The following is a 20,966-nucleotide window of genomic DNA, read 5'->3' as shown; positions in this document are numbered from 1 at the left end:
TATATAAAAACGTGTAAACCCTCGGGAACCCGCCTACCATCACACCTCCCACCTTCACCGTGTAACAACCCTCGTGAGCTCAATGGCGGCCAGGATCAGCCAATAACCGCCACGACTCAGCGAGCGCGATAAGCGACTGACACCGTGGGAGCGTGTATGCAAGGGGATCACGAAAAACGAGTCTTTGAGCGAGTGCGTGATGCCGGGAACCCCTGGGGAGGTGGGCTCGCTCACCATGGAGGTCCCGGGGGGAATGTGTAAATGTTCCGCCGAACCCGGCTCCCCACGGAGAGCAGTAGGCCAGGTCGACGGATCCTCTGCGCTCAAAGCCTGCGAAGCCGGCATGCATGGCCGTGCAGGGAACATTAGTCGTGCAGCACCTGGGGGCGGAACAGAATCGCTCCGCTGAGGACCAACCTCAGCGGGCGTACACCCTGGCTCGTCGGACGCACTCGACACTAGGCCCCTGCGATGTGGAGATGAAACGAATTGGCGCGGCGCGATAAACGGTTTCATGCGAGAGGGATGCACGAACTAACTTCGCCGACCCAAGTTGATCTGGACACACTGTTGTCGAACAACATCGACCGGCCCCCGTCAGGGTTGGAGTAACTTAGGCGATGTATCCACCGGCATCTGCGGACAATGCAACCAATCCTTGTCCCCAGTTGTCCATTCATACAGACAAGCACACATTCCCTTAAGCTGTTCATTGGCCAATTGTCGTGACTCAGAATTAATCCTGGAGGCTTCCTGTGCCTCAGAAAGCTTCTGAAGAGAGAAGCGAACAGAGTCAGAAATCTTGGATTTATACTTTGTCGGCATGGCCTGTAACCGTACATCGATGGGGGGGGGAGGGGGGTGGTCGTATTCCCTTCCATACATTAAAAAAAAACGGTGAGTAGCCGGTGGACGCGTGCAGGGCCATCCTGTAAGCGGCGAGGACCGCAGGGATATGTAAATCCCAATCTAATTCTGACTCATTAACCTGGTGGCTCAACATGGAGGTCAACATCCTATGTAGCCATTCGACCATGCCATCAGTCTGCAGGTGGTACGGCAATGTGCGCACCTTCTTTGTTCCCAACAAAGCGCAGACCTCATGCAACAATTTAGAACAAAATTCTTGCCCTGATCGGTCAAAAGGCGTTCAGGAGCGCTTTTGTCCATAAGATAACAATTGAGGAATGCTTCCGTAATAGTCATAGCCGATTGGTTAGGGAGCGGCCAAGCAACAGGCCAACGAGAAAAATACTCGACCCCCACAAGTAGCTATTTGTTCCCTCGAGCGGTAGTGGGAAACGGGCCAAGTATGTCCAGAGCAACAAGTTCGTTGACGGGCGATACCTGAATCGATTGCAAGGGGGGTCGGCAGGGTTTCGACAGTGGCTTCCGCCAAGCGCACAGCACGCGCCCTTTGAGCAAATCGTCCACATCCGCGAATATGGCCGGCCAATAGAAATCCCGTTTGAGCATAGCCAGCGTCTTCTGCATGCCCAGGTGCAATAGACGCTCATGCACCGCCCAAACAACCTCGCCTCGCATGGCAGTGGAGACAACTATGGTATAACGGCACAGCCCTCCGTCCCAATGCATGAGTAAGCCGCCCCGCAGAACCACTGAGGCGACGCCCCGTCGATTATTGCCCCCATCAGCTTCCCTCACATGACGCCGCAATTTGAGTAGCGGAAGCGTCTTCCGCCTGAAGGCGTCCCCATTCCACGTAATCCAGACCGAGGACCGCATCCCGTCCGCTTGGCCCGGCGCCCGTCCCACCTGTCGCCGCATTGGCAGATGCCGCGAAAGGAGGGGGTGAGGTCACATCGACCGGTTTACATCGCCCGGAACCCAAAAAACATGCACAACCACTGGTAGTTGGTAATAGCGACAGGGCATCGGTGTTCGTATGGCGAGCACCCTTGCGGTACGTCATGTGGAACGAAAGGTCCTGCAGGATTGGCCTAACGGCTGATCCACACGCAGTGCATATTGGAGCGCTGCATGATTGGAGCGTACCTCAAATCATCTGCCATACAAGTAGGGGAGATATTGCTGCACGAAAACCACAATGGCTAGCAATTCACGGCACATAACGCAGTAACGCTGTTCGGCCGGAGACAGCACCCTACTGCCGTATGCAACAACTCTCTCCACCCCGTCAACAACCTGCGACAAGACAGCACCAATACCGGTATTGCTAGCGTCCGTATCGAGGACGAACGGCAATAAAAAAATCCGGATAACGCAGGGGAGGGGCGTTCACCAATCCATCGCGGACGGCACGAAATGCCGCCTCCTCCCCCCAATGAAACTTATGACCCTTAGCTGTTAACGCGTGGAGAGGTTTTGCAATTAACACGAACTCGGCAACAAAACGGCGATAGTAGGACGCAAAGCCGATGAAACTGCACACCTCAGTCACCGAGGTGGGGGTTGGCCAAGTTCGAACGCACGCAATCTTCTCCGGGTCAATCGCAATACCCGATTCGTTAACAATGTGGCAAAGATACCGAACCGATTTCTGGAGAAGGTGACATTTCTGAGGTTTAAATTTAAGGTTAGCCGCACGCATTTTGAGAAAGACAGCACGCAGACGGAGCAAATGGTCGTCAAAAGTGCGGCTGAAGACGATTACATCATCGAGATATATCAAACACGAGTCCCATTGGAGACCCGCCAGGACCAGTTCCATCAAACGTTGGAACGTGGCCGGCGTGGAATGGAGCCCATAGGAAGCCGGTTAAATTCGAACAATCCCTGGGCGGTACGAAAGGCTGTCTTAGGTCTCGAGACATCGTCAAGCGGCAACTGCCAGAACCCGGATAGGAGATCCAGAGTGGAGAAGAAACGTGCTCCCACCAACACGTCCAACGAATCATCCATGCGAGGCAAGGGATACGCATCCACAACGGAGACCTTATTAAGCTTTCTAAAATCGACGCAAAATCGTAGGCTACCGTCGTGCTTCTTCACAAGCACAATCGGAGCTCCCCAGGGACTGGTGGATGGTGAGATGATGTCTGCGGTCAACATCTCATCAACTGCCAGCCGAACATGTTCCTTCTCCGCCGGGCTCAGCCGGTAGGGATTCTGCCGGATAGGGGCCGCATCGCCCGTATCAATGTGGTGACTCAGGAGCGACGTGCATCCAATATCAAATTTACCCTTGCTAAAAATATCCGAAAACTCATGCAAGAGCATCCGCTGCTTCCCTATCTGGTCCGCGGACAAGGTACCACTTTCAGCGCACAGTTTGTCAATCCAACTTTCGTCCACATCACGGGAATGTCACGTGTAAGGCTCAGCACCCGTATTCCCGACGACGCCCCCTTCCGGACGCGCCGGCGACACATGAGCCAACATTGTACCCTCCTGGATGGCCGTGGTGTCCAACCCAGCATTAAGAACCTGGATGAAAGGTTCCTGGTCGTTAAACTATTGTTTGAGCCGCCACCAAAGTCAGTCCGCGACTGACCTTGTTGGAAGGAACCAAAACAATTCCATTCTCTGTAGCTCCCAAATCGAGTGGCTTCCTCAAGCGGAGGGGTACCAACATCTGCGCACCGGGAGGGATTCTCACCCTTTGGCGCGCGAGCGCCTGCACCGTAACATTGGCCGTACACAACCATGTGGGGGAAGGAAAAAATGCCATACGGCGGCCGGATGGCAATTCCGAACGGCCACGGTCAATGCGGATTTTCAAGGGCATTCTACCAAGGAAATCGGTTCCAAGTAAACATGGGACAGCCAGGGACGTGGAGACAAGAATGTGCCCCGACAATTTAATGTCAACGATGGGCACCTCGGCTGTAATCCGACCGATAATACCCAATTAGCCACCGTTAGCGGCGAAACACGGTGCATCAATAGGGTCTAGAACCTGACATTTTGGAGGCAAAATATTGTAAATCAACTCCGAGATGATAGTTGCCATCGCACCTGCGTCGACTAGCACGGCAGATGAACCCACGGCCGCAGCTACCACTTGATGGGCCAGTTCCGACCACTGATCAGGTCTGGAACGAAACGACGATCTTGGCCGCCGCTGCTCGTCCATACGTTGCGTGCCACCGTCACCCTGGTTGCCACCACCCCGAGTAGACGCGCATGCCGACAAGGGCTCCCCTCCACCCGGCGGCCCCGGCTCCGTACGGGCCACGGCACATGTCACCAGCACCCTGTCCCGTTGTAGAAGTTGCTGGGCTTGGATGCACTTAGCGACTTTAAGAGACGAGACGTCATCATCTTTGGCTAGAAGGATGGTGTGAAGGGATTTCGCCAAGTCCAGCAGTCTCTCGAGGACCAATGCGTCGATCCCATCGTGGTCCATTTTAGGAAAGGCGGCTTTCACTAGCGCCAAAAGCGCGCTACGGAAGGCGAGGGCCGACTCATTCTCCCCCTTCTGTTGCGATGCAAATTTGTGGTGCGTGTTCGCCGGAGGTTCGTAAATAGACGCCATCTGGTCGAAAGCCTGCGTGAGGGCGGACCTTTCCGGCGGCGGGATGGCGAGAAACGCTGCAAGGGCGTCGTCGTCGAGGGCGGCATGCAACGCCCCGAGCGCCTCTGTCCATCCTGCCAAGTCGGCATTTGTGAGGAATCGCCGCTTGAAAGCCACCCAGTCGTCACTGGTAGCCACCAACTCCTTTATGAAGGGAAGTCGACGTCGGAGAGCCGGGATGTCCATCGGCGCTGACGGCGTTCCTTAAATTTTGGCGGCTCCGTGCCGGCGACAAATTGGCGGCCGAAAGTGCGGACTACGCCGCCGAGCTTCCCGCCGTCCACGTGCGGCTCCTTCACCGGCGAGACTGCTGGACTGATTTCCGCGAGGAGCGATGCCGCAGCGTGGAGGAGCTCTGCGATGCGACCGTGCGCCTCCCGGAGGGACGCCTCCGTCGACGGTGAAGCATCGAGTGTGGAGTGCGCCGCGAGTAATGTAATATTTGCAAGGTGATTATTTAAATGAAAGGTTTCTATGTACGTGAGTTTAGTGAAAGAAGTAATAAATAGTAATATTAGTTGTCAGCACACAAGCATGATTAGTGTAATATTTGCAAGGTCATTATTTAAATAATCATTTTTTATACACTTGAGTTTAATGTAATATTAGCATGGTGATTATTCAAATAATAGGTTTCTATGTACGTGAGTTTAGCGAAAGAAGCAAGAAATAGAAATATTAGTTGTCTGCACAAAAACATTATGAATGTAATATTTGCAAGGTGATTTAAAGAAAATGTTTCTATCAACGTGAGTTTATTTTCTGTCCGTCTGCTACAGCAGAGGTGTAGGGAATTCCAACAAGACCTACATCTCTGCTTTATTGACCTGGTCAAGGCCTATGATACTATCAGTAGGCCTGGGCTCTGGGTTCTTCGTGCTTTTGGAGTCCCTGACCCTCTGCTCACGATCATTAAGGACCTTCATGATGGTGAGCGGGCCCGGGTAACACTACGTGGCCGGGAGTCAGAGCCATTCCCTGTACACCTTGGGGTACAACAGGGATGTCTTCTGGCTCCCACATTATTTAACATCTATTTTGACCACGTAGTTCGTGAAGCCTTCAATAGCTGTACCGGGGGAATCTCAATTTGGTACAGATATAATGGGAGGCTGATCGATGCCCGGGTGCAGTCAAGGGATGGCTCCCTATTGCTCAACCACGTTATATATGCCGATGATTTGGTAATAGCTGCTCATTCAGAGGAGGAGTTAGAGACGCTGCTGCTAAGACTGGAGCGTGCCACTAAGAGATGGGGCCTTACCATCAGCCCCACCAAAACTAAGCACCTGCCTGGGTATTTTGTACCATCGGACACTCCACCCCCACAACTCCCAATCGGTGATGGGGCAGTTGTGGAGAGAGTGGAGAATTTCCCATACCTGGGCAGTGTGCTTATGACCGGCTCCAGTTTAACAGCAGAGGTCTCACTCCGAATCAGTCGAGCGGCAATACCTTTTCATTGGTTGCGTAACGCTGTGTGGAAGCTACCTGGTCTGTCGCTCCGCACTAAGCTTCAGGTCTTCACGGCCACGGTCATTCCCTCCCTTCTCTACACTTGCGAAACGTGGACCCCCTTAATGGAACATCTTCGCCGGTTAGAAACATTTAGGCTAGCCTGCCTACGATCCATCCTGGGTTTAACCAGGCTGGATTGTGTGAGGAGCTCACAAATCCTTGAAAGATCTGGGCAAGGTCCCATCGGTGAGCTCCTCCGGCAGGCAAGGCTACGTTGGCTGGATCATGTAGCCCGCATGCCCAGCCACCGCATGCCGAAACAGCTTTTGTTCAACCGGATCGAGGGGGCTAAACGGGCGCGGCACGGGCTAGAGAAGAGATGGAGTGATGTGGTACAGGTGGACGTGGAGCTGAGTGGACTTGCCGATGACTGGTACCAGCGGTGTCAAGATCGGCCTCTGTGGAGGAGGCTCGTGAAGGACGCTACTGGGCAGTTGGAGGCAACTGCCCAGTTGCCTCCAACTGCGGAGGGCGGAGGAGCGATGCTCACAACAAGCGGAGCGCCGGGTAGCTAAAGCACAGCAGGTTGGCACAGTAGGGGGCACAGGTGGTGTATCAGCCAGTAGTCTCAGTTGACCCGTGGCACCTGGGTCTGCCTCGTGACCTCCTGCCAGCGGGCGTTCGACACTTCACGTGGCCTCAAGGTGCACATGGCCTGGCACAAGTATTGTGGTGACGTCACCGCGACTTAGTGGCGAATGGTGGTTGTTGAAAAAAGTAGTTAACATTGCCGTGGTGATGCCTAGTCCCGTGCAGAGCCCCCGCCTTCGCCTAGATTGCCCAGCCGGCCGAGGTGGCGCCTTGGCAGGCTGGGGGCTGGGCCGTTACCCCCGCCGCCCCCACCATCCCCCCGCCCGCGCTTAAATAATACTATCTAAGCGCTATGATATTTTTTATCTACGGACTCTATAGTAGTAAGTGCACACATTGGGGTGGGAGGGGGTACATGAAACTTTGAAGAATTTACCTCAGCGTTTATTCGCATTATGAAGGCGAAAGAGAAATCCCCACCTCCAACGATGTTGCGTGTGCAGTCAGCCGAGTGGCGTAATGAATACATAAAGATGAATCGCACTAAATCGCTAATTTAACTAATTAAAAGTTGACGGATGTGAAGAAGGATTAGCGCTTGCTCACCGCGGGGCTTACGGCGTGGTACCTGGCTATTGTTTTTCTTACGTAAACCCCACCATTTGAGAGCCAAATCCCACGCGAGCATGCGCACACATACACAGACGGGCAGACAAACAAAAAATTACATTTATAGGTAAGACTAGCGGGAAGTGCCCGGCGTTGCCCGGGCGAAAAATATATTTCAAAATTTAGCTTAAAAACCTTACATATACATACACAGATACTAAGCTATTGTGAAAGCCCGGTGGGCCGTTTGTCCATTTCTCCACCAAAAAACAAAGAGGCTTGCAGAAGTCCAAAAAGTAATAGAAAGTGGGGGTAAATAGTGGATCTAAAAGGTTTCCGAAAATTGTCGACCCCCCCCCCCCTCAAAAATATATTTACCCCCGCGTAGGAATATATATACCTACACACCCTACATACAACAGAGTAAGTAGTATCTATTGACTCTGTAGTTGTATCTACTGGCTGTACAGTAGTATCTACTGAGCCAGTAGTAGCTACTGATCGTAGTATTAACTGACTGTAGTAACTACTGACCGTAGAAGTATCTACTGACCCTACATTAGTATCTACCGACTCGGTAGTAACTACTAACTCTGTAGCAGTATCTGCCGAATCTATAGTAGTATCTACTGACTATAGCCGTAGCTACTGACCGTAGTAGTATCTACTGACTGTATAGTAGTATCTACTGACTGGAGCAGTATTTACTGAGCGTAGTGGTATATACTGACTGTTTTAGTATCTACTAACAATATAGTGCATACTGACTGTGGTGGTACCTTCTATCACTAAAGCAGTGCATACCGACTGTGGTTACCGGCTATCGCTACAGCAGTGCATACTGACTGTGGTGGTACCTGCTATCACTACAGCAGTGTATACCGACTGTGGTGGTACCTGCTATCACTACAGCAGTGCATACGGACTGTTGTGGTACCTGATATCACTACAGCAGTGCACACCTACTGTGGTGGTACCTGCTATCACTACAGCAGTGCATACCGACTTTGGTGGAGCTGCTTTCACTACAGCAGTGCATACCGACTGTGGTGGTTACCTGCTATCACTACAGCAGTGCATACCAACTGTGGTGGTTACCTGCTATCACTACAGAAGTGCATTCGGACTGTAGGGTTATCCTGCTGTGACTACACCAGTGCATACCGACTTTGGTGGTACCTGCTTTCACTACAGCAGTGCATACTGACTGTGGTGATACCTGCTATCACTACAGCATTACATGCTGACTGTGGTGGTTACCTCCTATCACTACAACAGTGCATACCGACTGTGGTGGTTACCTGCTATCACTACAGAAGTGCATACCGACTGTAGGGTTATCCTGCTATGACTACACCAGTGCATACCGACTTTGGTGGTGCCTGCTTTCACTACAGCAGTGCATACTGACTATGGTGGTACCTGCTATGACTACAGCAGTGCATACCGACTTTGGTGGAACCTGCTATAACTACAGAAGAGCATACCGACTGTGGTGGTACCTGCTATCACTAAAGCAGTGCATACTGACTGTGGTGGTACCTGCTATCACTGCAGCAGTGCATCCCGACTGTGGTGGAACCTGCTATAACTACAGAAGAGCATACCGACTGTGGTGGTACCTGCTATCACTAAAGCAGTGCATACCGACTGTGGTTACCTGCTATCGCTACAGCAGTGCATACTGACTGTGGTGGTACTTGCTATCACTACAGCAGTGCATACCGGCTGGTGGTACCTGCTATCACTGCAGCAGTGTATACCGACTGTGGTGGTACCTGCTATCACTACAGCAGTGCATACCGACTGTTGTGGTACCTGATATCACTACAGCAGTGCATACCTACTGTGGTGGTACCTGCTATCACTACAGCAGTGCATACCGACTTTGGTGGAGCTGCTTTCACTACAGCAGTGCATACCGACTGTGGTGGTTACCTGCTATCACTATAGCAGTGCATACCAACTGTGGTGGTTACCTGCTATCACTACAGAAGTGCATTCGGACTCTAGGGTTATCCTGCTGTGACTACACCAGTGCATACCAACTTTGGTGGTACCTGCTTTCACTACAGCAGTGCATACTGACTGGTGATACCTGCTGTCACTACAGCAGTGCATGCCGACTGTGATAGTTACCTCCTATCACTACAACAGTGCATGCCGACTGTGGTGGTTACCTGCTATCACTACAGAAGTGCATACCGACTCTAGGGTTATCCTGCTATGACTACACCAGTGCATACCGACTTTGGTGGTGCCTGCTTTCACTACAGCAGTGCATACTGACTATGGTGGTACCTGCTATGACTACAGCAGTGCATACCGACTTTGGTGGTACCTGCTTTCACGACAGCAGTGCATACTGACTGTGGTGGTACCAGCTTTAACTACAGCAGTGCATACCGACTGTGGTGGTACCTGCTTTCACTACAGCATTGCTACCGACTATGGTCGTTCCTGCTATGACTACAGCAGTGCATACCGACTGTGGTGGTTCCTACTATCACTACAGCAGTGCATACTGACTGTGGTGGATCCTACTAGCAATACAGCAGTGCATTCCGACTGTGGTGGTACCTGCTATGATTACAGCAGTGCATACTGACTGGTGGTACCTGCTATGATTACAGCAGTGCATACTGTGGTGGAACCTGCTTTCACAACAGCAGTGCATACTTACTTACTGGTGGTACCTGCTTTCACTACAGCAGCGCATACTGGCTGTGGTGGTAGCTGCTATGATAACAGCACTGACTGTGGTGGGACCTGCTATCATTACAACAGTGCATACTGTGGTGGTACCTGCTTTCACTACAGCAGTACATACTGACTGGTGGTGCCTGTTATCACCACATTAGTACATGCTGACTCTATAGCAGTATATATCGACTATATAGCACAAACTACTAACCTGACAGAGTGCCGTGGTGAGGTCTTGTCCCGTGCAGAGCTCCCGGCCTCGCCTATATTGCCCAGCCGGCCGAGGTGGCACCCTTGGCAGTCTGGGGGCTGGGCCACTACCCCCGCCACCCCACCATCCCCCCTCCCGTACTACAATAATATTATCTAAGCGCTATAATATTAGTATCTACTGACCCTATAGTAGTAAGTGCACACATTGGGGTGGGGGGGGGGAGAAGAAGACATAACACTTTGATGAATTTACCTCAGCATTGTGTGTATTTTTTTTGCATTTTAAACGAGAATGAGAAATCCCCTCCACCGATGACGCGTGTGCATTGCTAGGGGCAACCCCCGGGCAAAACGGAATAGCGCTGGTTCACCACAGGGCTTACGGCGTGGTATCTGGTTATTGTTTTTTAAACGTAAACCCCACGGCTTGCAAGCCAAATCCTTCGCAATTTCGTGTACACAGACGGACGGACAGACAGACAGACTAAAAATGACGTTCATAAGTAAGATGATGTGACAAGGATTACCATAAGGCCACCTGCATACTTTGGTAACATGGCATTTTATAAATTAGAAGTGAATGTTGAAGGTATTGTCATAATATAGCTAGACAAGCCTTAAACTGAGCATTTGAGTGTTTTTTTTAGACCATTCCTGAATGTTATTTCTATTTGGCATGCAACCGTTTTACATAAAAATGGCATCAAAGTATCCATGAAGGAAAATAATGTAATTATTTAATTAACCCTACTTTGATAAATACTATTAAATCGTTTACTTGCTGAAACACGTTTAATTCAATGTAAAAAAAATATGATTGGCTATTTATACTTCGAAAGCATTGAGCCCAACGAAAATTATTTATAATGAACCTAGGCTGACTTCATAGGTGGGTAAGCGACTTCAAATACATCGTGTATTTCAATACGGCTATTTAGTTTTTCATTTTTAACACATTTAACATGTATTACAACACAGCTCTCCGTTTGGTGCAAATATGAAAATATTGTTGCTCTTGGTAAATTAAATTTTAAAATAATTGCCCTTCCATGCTGTTGGACAGGATTTATGGTAGGCAGACATGTTAAAAGTGGCAGAGTATGCAATGGTAGGGGAATGCAAAGAGGGGTTGGGGTAAATTTCAGAGCAAGGGGCAGGGGATGGCTAAGAATAGCAACACTGTCAATGCATGGTGCAGAGAATCACGACGGACAGCTCTGGGTACATGGCTTTCCCACTGTGGAAGCCGCTGTAAGTATTCTCTGCCCAGGAGCCAGTTTCCAGAGGGAGGGGTAATTTGGCAAGTAGGTTAGACTGAGTGTAATATGAAAGGGCACGTATGAGGGCCGAAAGTTACCGCCTTTAGTTTTTCGCTTTATCTGGTGTGACATTTTAAAGAAGATGTACTTAGTGGGTTGTATCAAGTTAGCAATCCAATATGAAATTTATTTTTTCCTTATTCTGGAAATGTACAGTATTGGATCTTTAGTAGCTGCTGAATCTACAGACATATTCTAAGGCCAGTGTGAGTCCCAGAATATTTATCCAGCCTGCAGAAAATGGAGATATAAATTAACACCTGCATACATGTTAGTTATTAAAAAAATACTTTATCATATTTTTAAGCTATAACATGTTGCATATACAGTGAGGGAAAAAAGTATTTGATCCCCTACTGATTTTGTACGTTTGCCCACTGACAAAGAAATTATCAGTCTATAATTTTAATGGTAGGTTTATTTGAACAGTGAGAGACAGAATAACAACAAAAAAATCCAGAAAAATGCATGTCAAAAATGTTATAAATTGATTTGCATTTTAATGAGGGAAATAAGTATTTCACCCCCTCTCAATCAGAGAGATTTCTGGCTCCCAGGTGTCTTTTATACAGGTAACGAGCTGAGATTAGGAGTACACTCTTAAAGGGAGTGTTCCTAATCTCAGCTTATTACCTGTATAAAAGACAACTGTCCACAGAAGCAATCAATCAATCAGATTCCAAACTCTCCACCATGGCCAAGACCAAAGAGCTCTCCAAGGATGCCAGGGACAAGATTGTAGTCCTACACAAGGCTGTAATGGGCTACAAGACCATTGCCAAGCAGCTTGGTGAGGTGACAACAGTTGGTGCGATTATTCGCAAATGGAAGAAACACAAAAGAGCTGTCAATCTCCCTCGGCCTGGGGCTCCATGCAAGATCGCACCTCGTGGAGTTGCAATGATCACGAAAACGGGGAGGTATCAGCCCAGAACTACATGGGAGGATCTTGTCAATGATCTCAAGTCACCAAGAAAACAATTGGTAACACTACGTCGTGAAGGACTGAAATCCTGCAGCGCCCGCAAGGTCACCCTGCTCAAGAAAGCACATATACATGGCCATCTGAAGTTTGCCAATGAACATCTGAATGATTCAGAGGACAACTGGGTGAAAGTGTTGTGGTCAGATGAGACCAAAATGGAGTTCTTTGGCATCAACTCAACTTGCCATGTTTGGAGGAGGAGGAATGCTACCTATGACCCCAAGAACACCATCCCCACCGTCAAACATGGAGGTGGAAACATTATGCTTTGGGGGTGTTTTTCTGCTAAGAGGACAGGACAACTTCACCGCATCAAAGGGACGTTGGACGGGGCCATGTACCGTCAAATATTGGGTGAGAACCTCCTTTCCTCAGCCAGGGCATTGAAAATGGGTCGTGGATGGGTATTCCAGCATGACAATGACCCAAAACACACGGCCAAGGCAACAAAGGAGTGGCTCAAGAAAAAGCACATTAAGGTCCTGAAGTGGCCTAGCCAGTCTCCAGACCTTAATCCCATAGAAAATCTGTGGAGAGAGCTGAAGGTTCGAGTTGCCAAACGTCAGCCTCGAAACCTTAATGATTTGGAGAAGATCTGCAAAGAGGAGTGGGACAAAATCCCTCCTGAGATGTGTGCAACCTGGTGGCCAACTACAAGAAACGTCTGACCTCTGTGATTGCCAACAAGGGTTTTGCCACCAAGTACTAAGTCATGTTTTGCAAGGGGGTCAAATACTTATTTCTCTCATTAAAATGCAAAGCAATTTATAACATTTTTGACATGCGTTTTTCTGGATTTTTTTGTTGTTATTCTGTCTCTCACTGTTCAAATAAGCCTACCATTAAAATTATAGACTGATAATTTCTTTGTCAGTGGGCAAACGTACAAAATCAGCAGGGGATCAAATACTTTTTTCCCTCATTGTATATACTGTGATGTGTTTAGTCAAACAAATGTGCATATTGACGCCAATGTGTAAAATTACAGTGCTAATATTTGATAGTGTAGTATTGTACTCATTTCATTCTGTAGAATGCCATTGACATAATCTTGCGTTTTAAAGCCGAATATTATGCACTGAGGTGAAGCAGTGAAATTATTGTTATTGTTCTATGCCCTGCATTTGTCTCTGGCAGTGTTGTTTAATTTCGTGGTGCACGATAAAAGAAAAAGCCCAATTTGGAATGTGGTGATGTGGACCTTCCTCTTCATTGGGCAGGGCATCATGGTGTGCCTCTATTCACTTGAGTGGTATGCCCAACAACACTGCCCAGCTAAAGGGGTAAGACTTATTTCACCAACCATGACACGTGTTGTTTTGTATGGACTGCATTCACTTTTAAACACGTTCAAATGTATCACATTATTTGCCGATACTGTGTAGGCAATTGTGATCAAATAACCTAAATATTTATCATTAACCACTACCCTAATATAATGGCATATTCATACATTTACTGACCTTTTATGGCAGTGTTAATGACAAATGTGTTGAGTTTATAAACATCTCTCTGTGTTTAGGTTGTACTTCACGTTCTGCATGATGCCTTATGTTTTTCTCCTTGTGCTGGAAGCTTCTACACGAACTGAATTGAGCAGCTCACTTTCTCCCTCAATTATGTAGTGTTGCTTGCTGCTGGTGGTGTTTTCGGTTCCAGCTGTCAAGTGCTAGATAATCCGAGGGAGAAAGACAGCTGCTCTGTTCAGTTCCCGAAGAAACTTTCAGCACGTGCAACAAAATGTCAGCCATCATGGCAAATACGTTGGTACAGCCCAAAAAAGCATCGGCGAGTTAGTTGCACAGAACAATCGCTAAAACATATGCAATATGACCTTAACAATGGGCAGCCACAAAAAACCATGTGCATAGCTTTAAAAGTATCCACCATGCGAAGAGGAATGGATTCCATAATGTGGCTTAGGATCCATTACTTATTTTATAAGAGAAATACTTAGGCTTAAAAGTTTCCACTTATGTTTGTGTATTGATTTCTATATGTTTAATTTTTTTCCCCCATTAGGAAACCTTTTTTGATCTCATCACCCCACTATCGTGGAGCTGCCAGCCCTTTGTGTGACCCCTTCCAATGGGAACATACTTGGCACACTGCTGGCTGGTGTGAGTGCTTGGTGTCTCATCACACACTGGATACAACTGGGATACAAAGGGAGATAATTACCAGGAATAAAAACATTGATAATTATGACAGGGACTAATTTAAAATTACACATTAACCTTTTATTTGCAAAATAATGTCTCAAAAGTTTAGCAATTTTGGAGTGAAGGAACTGTTTTTTTTATTTTTTCAAATTTGAGTGTGAAAGATTGTCTCTACCTTGAAAATGTCTGAACCAAAGAATGTCTTAAAATACTATACTTAACATTTTCTATAAAATTCCATTTGAAAATATTTGTATTTTGTTTTTTGTTTAAATATCAGCTCATCAAGGAAGGCCTGTGGTTACAAATATATGAAAAGTATTTTTTACATATCTGTCACTAATTAACAATATGTTCAAGACCCTGATTCAAGTCACAATTTATCTTCGATGTTTATATCTGGAAATCTCTTAAGGTAATAATGTAGTTCATTGTTATTGTTAATGCTTTGTGTTTGGCCTTCACGTTGCACTGGTTAAGTCGCTGAACAACTTATCATTTCATTTATACTTTTAATTTGTATGTTCCCGTCCATTAAACATGTTATTCTTGATCTGAATATTACAGACATGTTATGTTTACATTTACATAGAGAATTAGAGCAGACATCTTTGCAATCGCTACTGTCGTTGAAATGGGGATGTTCGTTTCTTCAGCAGTGCTGCCATCCAATATTTAGTTGTATTTAGGTACACATTTGTTGTATTTGCACACAATTGGATATCAAGGCACATTTAATGTAATGTTCCACATATGCTATTTTATAACAGATATAGATGTTTTTCTTACAATGGTATATCAGTTAATATACCATTTCTCAGTTTTTATGGTGTTGGGCTTGTTAACATGCTCGTGCAGCACTGTTTAATAATACTGCCACAGCCCTTTTCTCAAGCCACTGCTCGATGAGGGCCTCCCCACACCTCGTGGGGGGAGAGGGGGGATATGATATTATTTCACCACACTGGTCAGTGCAGATTGAAGGAAGAGCTCTGATGTGGAAGCATAGCAATTCAGTAGAAAGGATTTTACTGAACTGACATCTATTGACCATCGCATAGCATAGCTACACAACCGCCGATGACGACTTGTTTTTATGCACGGTGGTCGTCCGTCCAAACAAGTCTAAGTAAAAACCTGCATGGCTTATGAGATCTGTTTAATGCTATATTAGACCTCAATGCAGAAAATTATAATTTCAGTGCACACATTCCCAAATACAATAGTTATATAATTTCCTTGTTAATGTCATTAACACCATTCTCACAATTCATGCAGTATACTCAGGTTATCCTACCATTGTGGTTTTCAGCTGAAGATGTTTTATTGCAAACAATGTTATCTCAATCTAGCTGATGAGATAATTGTAAAGTGTACTGGTTCAACATCCCTGGCATTTCTTTGACTTTTTTTCCTGAAATCGGGCAGTGGCTGAGTAAGTATATTATGTGTGGCGATCTCATATTTCCCACTGGGGCCTTGCCAACCCAGCCTGCTGCAGCTCAGAAACTGCCAGGTTTTTTCACTGCAGAACCCAAGTCGTGCAGCTGAAGCCACACACATAACGAATTATTAGCCCTGGCTCTGCTTGGCCCAAAGCCAGATTGGTATGTTTTTGCGAGGCCAGTGTATTACGGTTTGGTTCTGGATGGGCAAGGCAAATAGCCAGTGTAAAACAACCCATGCCATAATGGCCCCGTGTTTGCTCAGCTCGATGTGTTGCAGTGGAAAATGGGAAGAGGACAATGCAGTATGGGGAAGGGAAATTCGCTGTGAAATTCCCAAAGATATTTTGGTGAGTCACGCCATTAAGGATTAATGCAGTTAAGTGAAAAATGGAGATTGGTTTTGCTATGCCAATTGCTGATTGCACCCTGGTTTTGTAATTAAAATATTCGTGGTAATATTTTTATAATTAAACCACAGAACTTTGAGTGTTTAACGTCGGTATTAATTTGTGTAAAATTGGTGACAATACATTGAACTGGTAATTGTTTTGATTGGGAATGGATACTTTTTTCTGTTTAACATGTGGAAATTAATAAAATTGTCAAATAATCTAACCTTGTATAGGGAATAATTTGTACTGAACTACAGACATGGACTCGCCTACATATACACAAGGGTACAGTCATGAATTCAGTTGTAGTTTTAGGCGTTCTAGTAATACACAGTTGGGTTGAAAATTAAAACTGAATACTGTAGTGTTCACTCGGGAAAGGAAAGGCTTAACATTTTGGATTGTTAGCCTTAGAATCACATACGTGTGAATATTCCTCTGTTTCAACTTAGTATGCATGTAAAGGCTGTGTACAACATGTTTGCTAAACAATTGGTGCATATATTTTGCAACTGGATAACAATATATTTATAACTTGGGCAGATATTTAGGCAGACTGGGATCACGATGGAATAAAAAGACAGACGAGAGCAAGTTGGAGTCCTTTTTGACAGCTCAACTTAATCGTGAAAAGGAACTTGCAAATGTGACTACAAAAAACGTTTTGAATTCGTGTTTATCAACTGCTTCAACACAGATTAGCCGCGTGCAAGTTAAGACACCAAACCCACTTATATTTTAATTAAGGTATGTGGGCTTGGTCAGGATACATCACTGGAAAGGACGATGACCAGCAGTTAAGACGAATTATGAAGTGTTAACCAAAGGAGGAAACACAAGAAGACAATCATCTAGTGTGCTGCGCTGGCTTGATAGACTCATTGCAGGACCGAGATGGCGACGGCTTAGGGGAATGCCTTCAACAGTTTTACCTGTCATGGCTGATGACGTTTGTACAGTATATATAACATGAATTATCTCAAGGAGAAACATGTTCAACTCAACTAAAAGAGACCTGCTTTGTACAGTTTATTTGAAGGCAGACTTCTGAAGAGAAATACAGAGCTTTCGCGTCCTGGCACATTTTATGCGAGACTTGCACATTGGGGGCCTTTTTTTTACGTTCTCAGGGCTTGCACAGGCAAATCAATGCATTTCTGTGGTGGTGAAATCGCCGTGCAATACGTAAAGAGCATTCTGATTTCCCCTGTGCCTGGATATCAAATGCTCGCGAACCCTGCCTGTGACAGCGCCTACACCCTTCACGCTGGCAACTGACCAATCAAGTTTGATGCTACAAAATCAACCCCTTACACCTTGGTACCTTCTCATTTCAACTCTTAGCTCTCCAATGCATTCTCACGTTTCTCCGTATGTTATTCGCCATAACATCTAACGTTTCGCTTCATTGGACATCGTACCAAACAATGCGCAGTACAACCTGGGGTATTCAGTGAAACCACTGAAAACCTAGGCAGTCGTGTCCTTGAAAAACTGACCTATCTCGCGGATTGGCCATCTCAGCTTAGTTCTTAATATATGCTGTCTATTTTATTCTGCAGGATTTTGTTTTCAAGTGTAAAATATCCATCGCCCACATATAATCATGTAGAAAATGTGTAAAAATGATTGTGGATCAGGATTCAACTGGCCTTCATTACAAGGCAGTGCACATCTGTGGCACAGGAACTGACCAAAACATGATTCATGCATGGACCTTTCAGCAATGCCTTACACAAAACCTTTCATATCAAGGGTCATGCTGACAAACTCGCAGTGACACGTGTTGCACACTCGAAATGAAGGACGTGGGCAGATGCTCCAAATCGAGGGCAAACACATTTATTGTGATAATCTGTAAAATGTAACAGCACGTGTATCACAGAAATTCTCAACCGAGTCGCCATTAACCACGTGACTGGTGTACAGGTCAGGTTACTCAAGAACAGTTTCCCTTAAACCCAATTCCACTTGATAAACCATCTTTGTCTTTAATAGTAACCTTTACACTTTACTATTCGAATATTTAATCCTAAGCTGTATATCTATACCATCCACTTATATTGATCTTATCTTACACCCATTGTCTGTACTGTATGTGTACTCTATACTACTGCACTTGTCACCATTGAACAACTTACTACCGTACAGGTGTTCTATACTTAATAGCATTGCAAGTAGTCATACTCTGGGTGCATGGGCATGGTTATATAATAAACAGTATTAGGCTTAGAGAATTAACAGTATTAACTACAGTACGTCATCCTTTATAGTGTACAGTGCTAAACCCCCTCTTGAATATATCACAAACTACCAATTTCAAGTCAAGCTTAAAGATAGGCCTCGGCAAGGTAAAGTAATTGACCCTTTTTACCGGGTAAAAGGGTTACGGTAAAGGGTAAAGGTGTCGACCATGCCAAGGGGTAAGGTAAAGGGAAGGGTAAAGGTAGCACGGAATAATTACCTGGAAGGATAAAGGTAGCGCGAAGTATTACCTGGTAAATACGGTGCCTTGTTTACTGCTAAAAGCTCAGTGGCACAGTCCGTGGCCTCCATTTTAAATTGGAATAATCGAGAGTATTCTATATGAATAAAGCACTCTACCTAGCATTTATCTATTATTAACCTTTTTCATGTGTAGTACCCCAGTAATTACCCTGTAATCGGGTAATTTGTATGGGGTAAGCGTAAAAGGTAGGGTAAAGGTAGGCTCGTTGCATTTGACCTTTTACCTTACCTTGCTAAATGGTAAAAGGTAAGGGAAGAGTGATTGTATTGTGGTAAGGTAAAAGGTAGGGTAAAGGTAGGCTCGTTTTTACCTTACCTTGCCGAGGCCTACTTAAAGACTAGAACATTTCTATAACTATCAAAAACAGCATTTGGGTAATTTGCCCTGCCAGCCACCTACAGGCCCGACTCAGTATCGCATGCTGGTGTACACACGTGCATGGATGTTCTGCACAGCACAATGACCTTCACAAAACCACACTTTACTCCATTGCTGCACGTGGAAAAAAATAAAAGAGTGGTCCATTCCTAATGTTCCACACACCTCCGCATTCAATAACAGATAAACACTGCGTTTTGTACGGCTGGCAAGTTGTATATAAATGCCACTTAGAATATTTAGAAATGTTTATTGTGCTTTAAGAAATACCAGTACTTTGAAAATCATACACTGGAATATTTTGCGAGGAGACTTTCATTCTAAATATTGCACAATTACATAATGTTAATATTAATTATATTCGGATCGTAAATTAGTATCTGTGTAAGATTCATCGTTAAAATAAAGACACTTGCAATAATCGTACTTTACATTATACTCTTATTTCCCACCTAAAACTTTAAATGTGTTACATGTTTCAGAACATTGCTAATCAATTGAAAAATAATAAGCCAGAATTTTGTTTTATAATTCGGTCGCGATGAGGATTTTCATTTCGGGTTCTGACCCTGAATGATTGTGCAAAAAAGCAGTTGGAAAACATTTCAAATCTAGATGGAAAACATTTGATTAGTATCGCCATGGTCAACGTGTGAGGAATGTTCTGTAGGTCACATTCGCATGACATCAACTGGTACGTTATCATTTTCCTTTGTATAATCTGCAAGGTATTTGAGGGATGTTTCTATCATTCTGTTGCGCAGAATGATTTTTTCCATACTATAAATTGATTGGTTTTGAATGACTTCATTTTTACTTTATTACGATTAGCACGATTGGCTACGTATGGTGCAAAATAAGTTATACATATATACTTAGGAAGGGTGGTTGGTGCAATTTTAATAACGTTTGCTGGTTAGATCTGGTAGTTGAAATTTTAAACTCTCCACCCCAAACAGCCTTACATTCTATCTCAATGGATTATCCAGGTAAGATATGTTAACTAAAAAAAGCAGTATAATTGGTACACCACAGTCGATCGTCTGGATAGCTTGGAAGAGTAGGCGAAAATATCCTCTGTATGTATGTCGAACTTCTTTCGCACCGTATGTAGCCACCCATACTAATTGGAGGTGCGGAATTCTTTAAAATTCCATCTTTCTCGTCGAGGCCTGGCCATCAACAGTGGCAAGAGCAAGCGCTTTCACGGCTACAACTTTATCAAATGTCATTCTTACATTCATGAAACATTAATATATTCCTGCATGTTGAACAGTTCATTTTCAGTGCATATAAGTTGTATGCGTTTGGTTCCTGGATTTATTGCAGAATTATTGGAACGTTGCAGCCACTCGATTCTGCACGCAGGTCATGCGCAAAAACAGAATTAATCCGTTAATGAAATTGTGACCCCCGAATTGTGTATGCATGCACGTTGAACTTCTTATGCCCCATACGTAGCCAACCGCACTAATCGGAGGTGACACTTCGTCGAGTCATGTTGAAGATGATGAATTGCGTGCCTAATCTTACTATGCCAACCCCACAGATGTCAACCCTGTAGTTTGGAAGGATACACGGATGACGTTTATAACCAAGTGAGAGCCCATTCAGACAAAATGTATCTTTCAAGTGTAAAATCTATGCATGATTGAATTTATCCTTTCAGTATATTCTCTAACAAAAGCCACACATGCATTA

The 20,966-nt window shown here is 45.5% G+C and overlaps 1 protein-coding gene across 4 annotated transcripts in view; it reads left to right on the top strand.

Moving 5' to 3' along the window:
- SOAT1 (sterol O-acyltransferase 1) overlaps positions 1–16,601 on the top strand; it is a 63,287-nt gene extending 46,686 nt beyond the window's left edge. For all 4 annotated transcript variants that reach the window (XM_032964096.2, XM_032964085.2, XM_032964076.2 and 1 more), the window contains exons 14-15: positions 13,514–13,659; positions 14,399–16,601. In XM_032964096.2, the coding sequence (XP_032819987.1) occupies positions 13,514–13,659; positions 14,399–14,455 (203 nt within the window). In that variant the 3' untranslated portion in view covers positions 14,456–16,601. The remainder of the gene's footprint in view (positions 1–13,513; positions 13,660–14,398) is intronic.
- The last annotated feature ends 4,365 nt before the right edge of the window (positions 16,602–20,966 follow it).

This window comes from Petromyzon marinus, chromosome 2 (genome assembly GCF_048934315.1).
Source record: "Petromyzon marinus isolate PM22_M1 ecotype Great Lakes invasive population chromosome 2, UKy_Petmar_22M1.pri1.0, whole genome shotgun sequence".
Classification (NCBI taxonomy): Eukaryota; Metazoa; Chordata; class Hyperoartia; order Petromyzontiformes; family Petromyzontidae; genus Petromyzon; species Petromyzon marinus.
The sequence above is the reverse complement of the archived record's forward strand: the minus strand, read 5'-3'. Positions and strand labels throughout refer to the sequence as shown.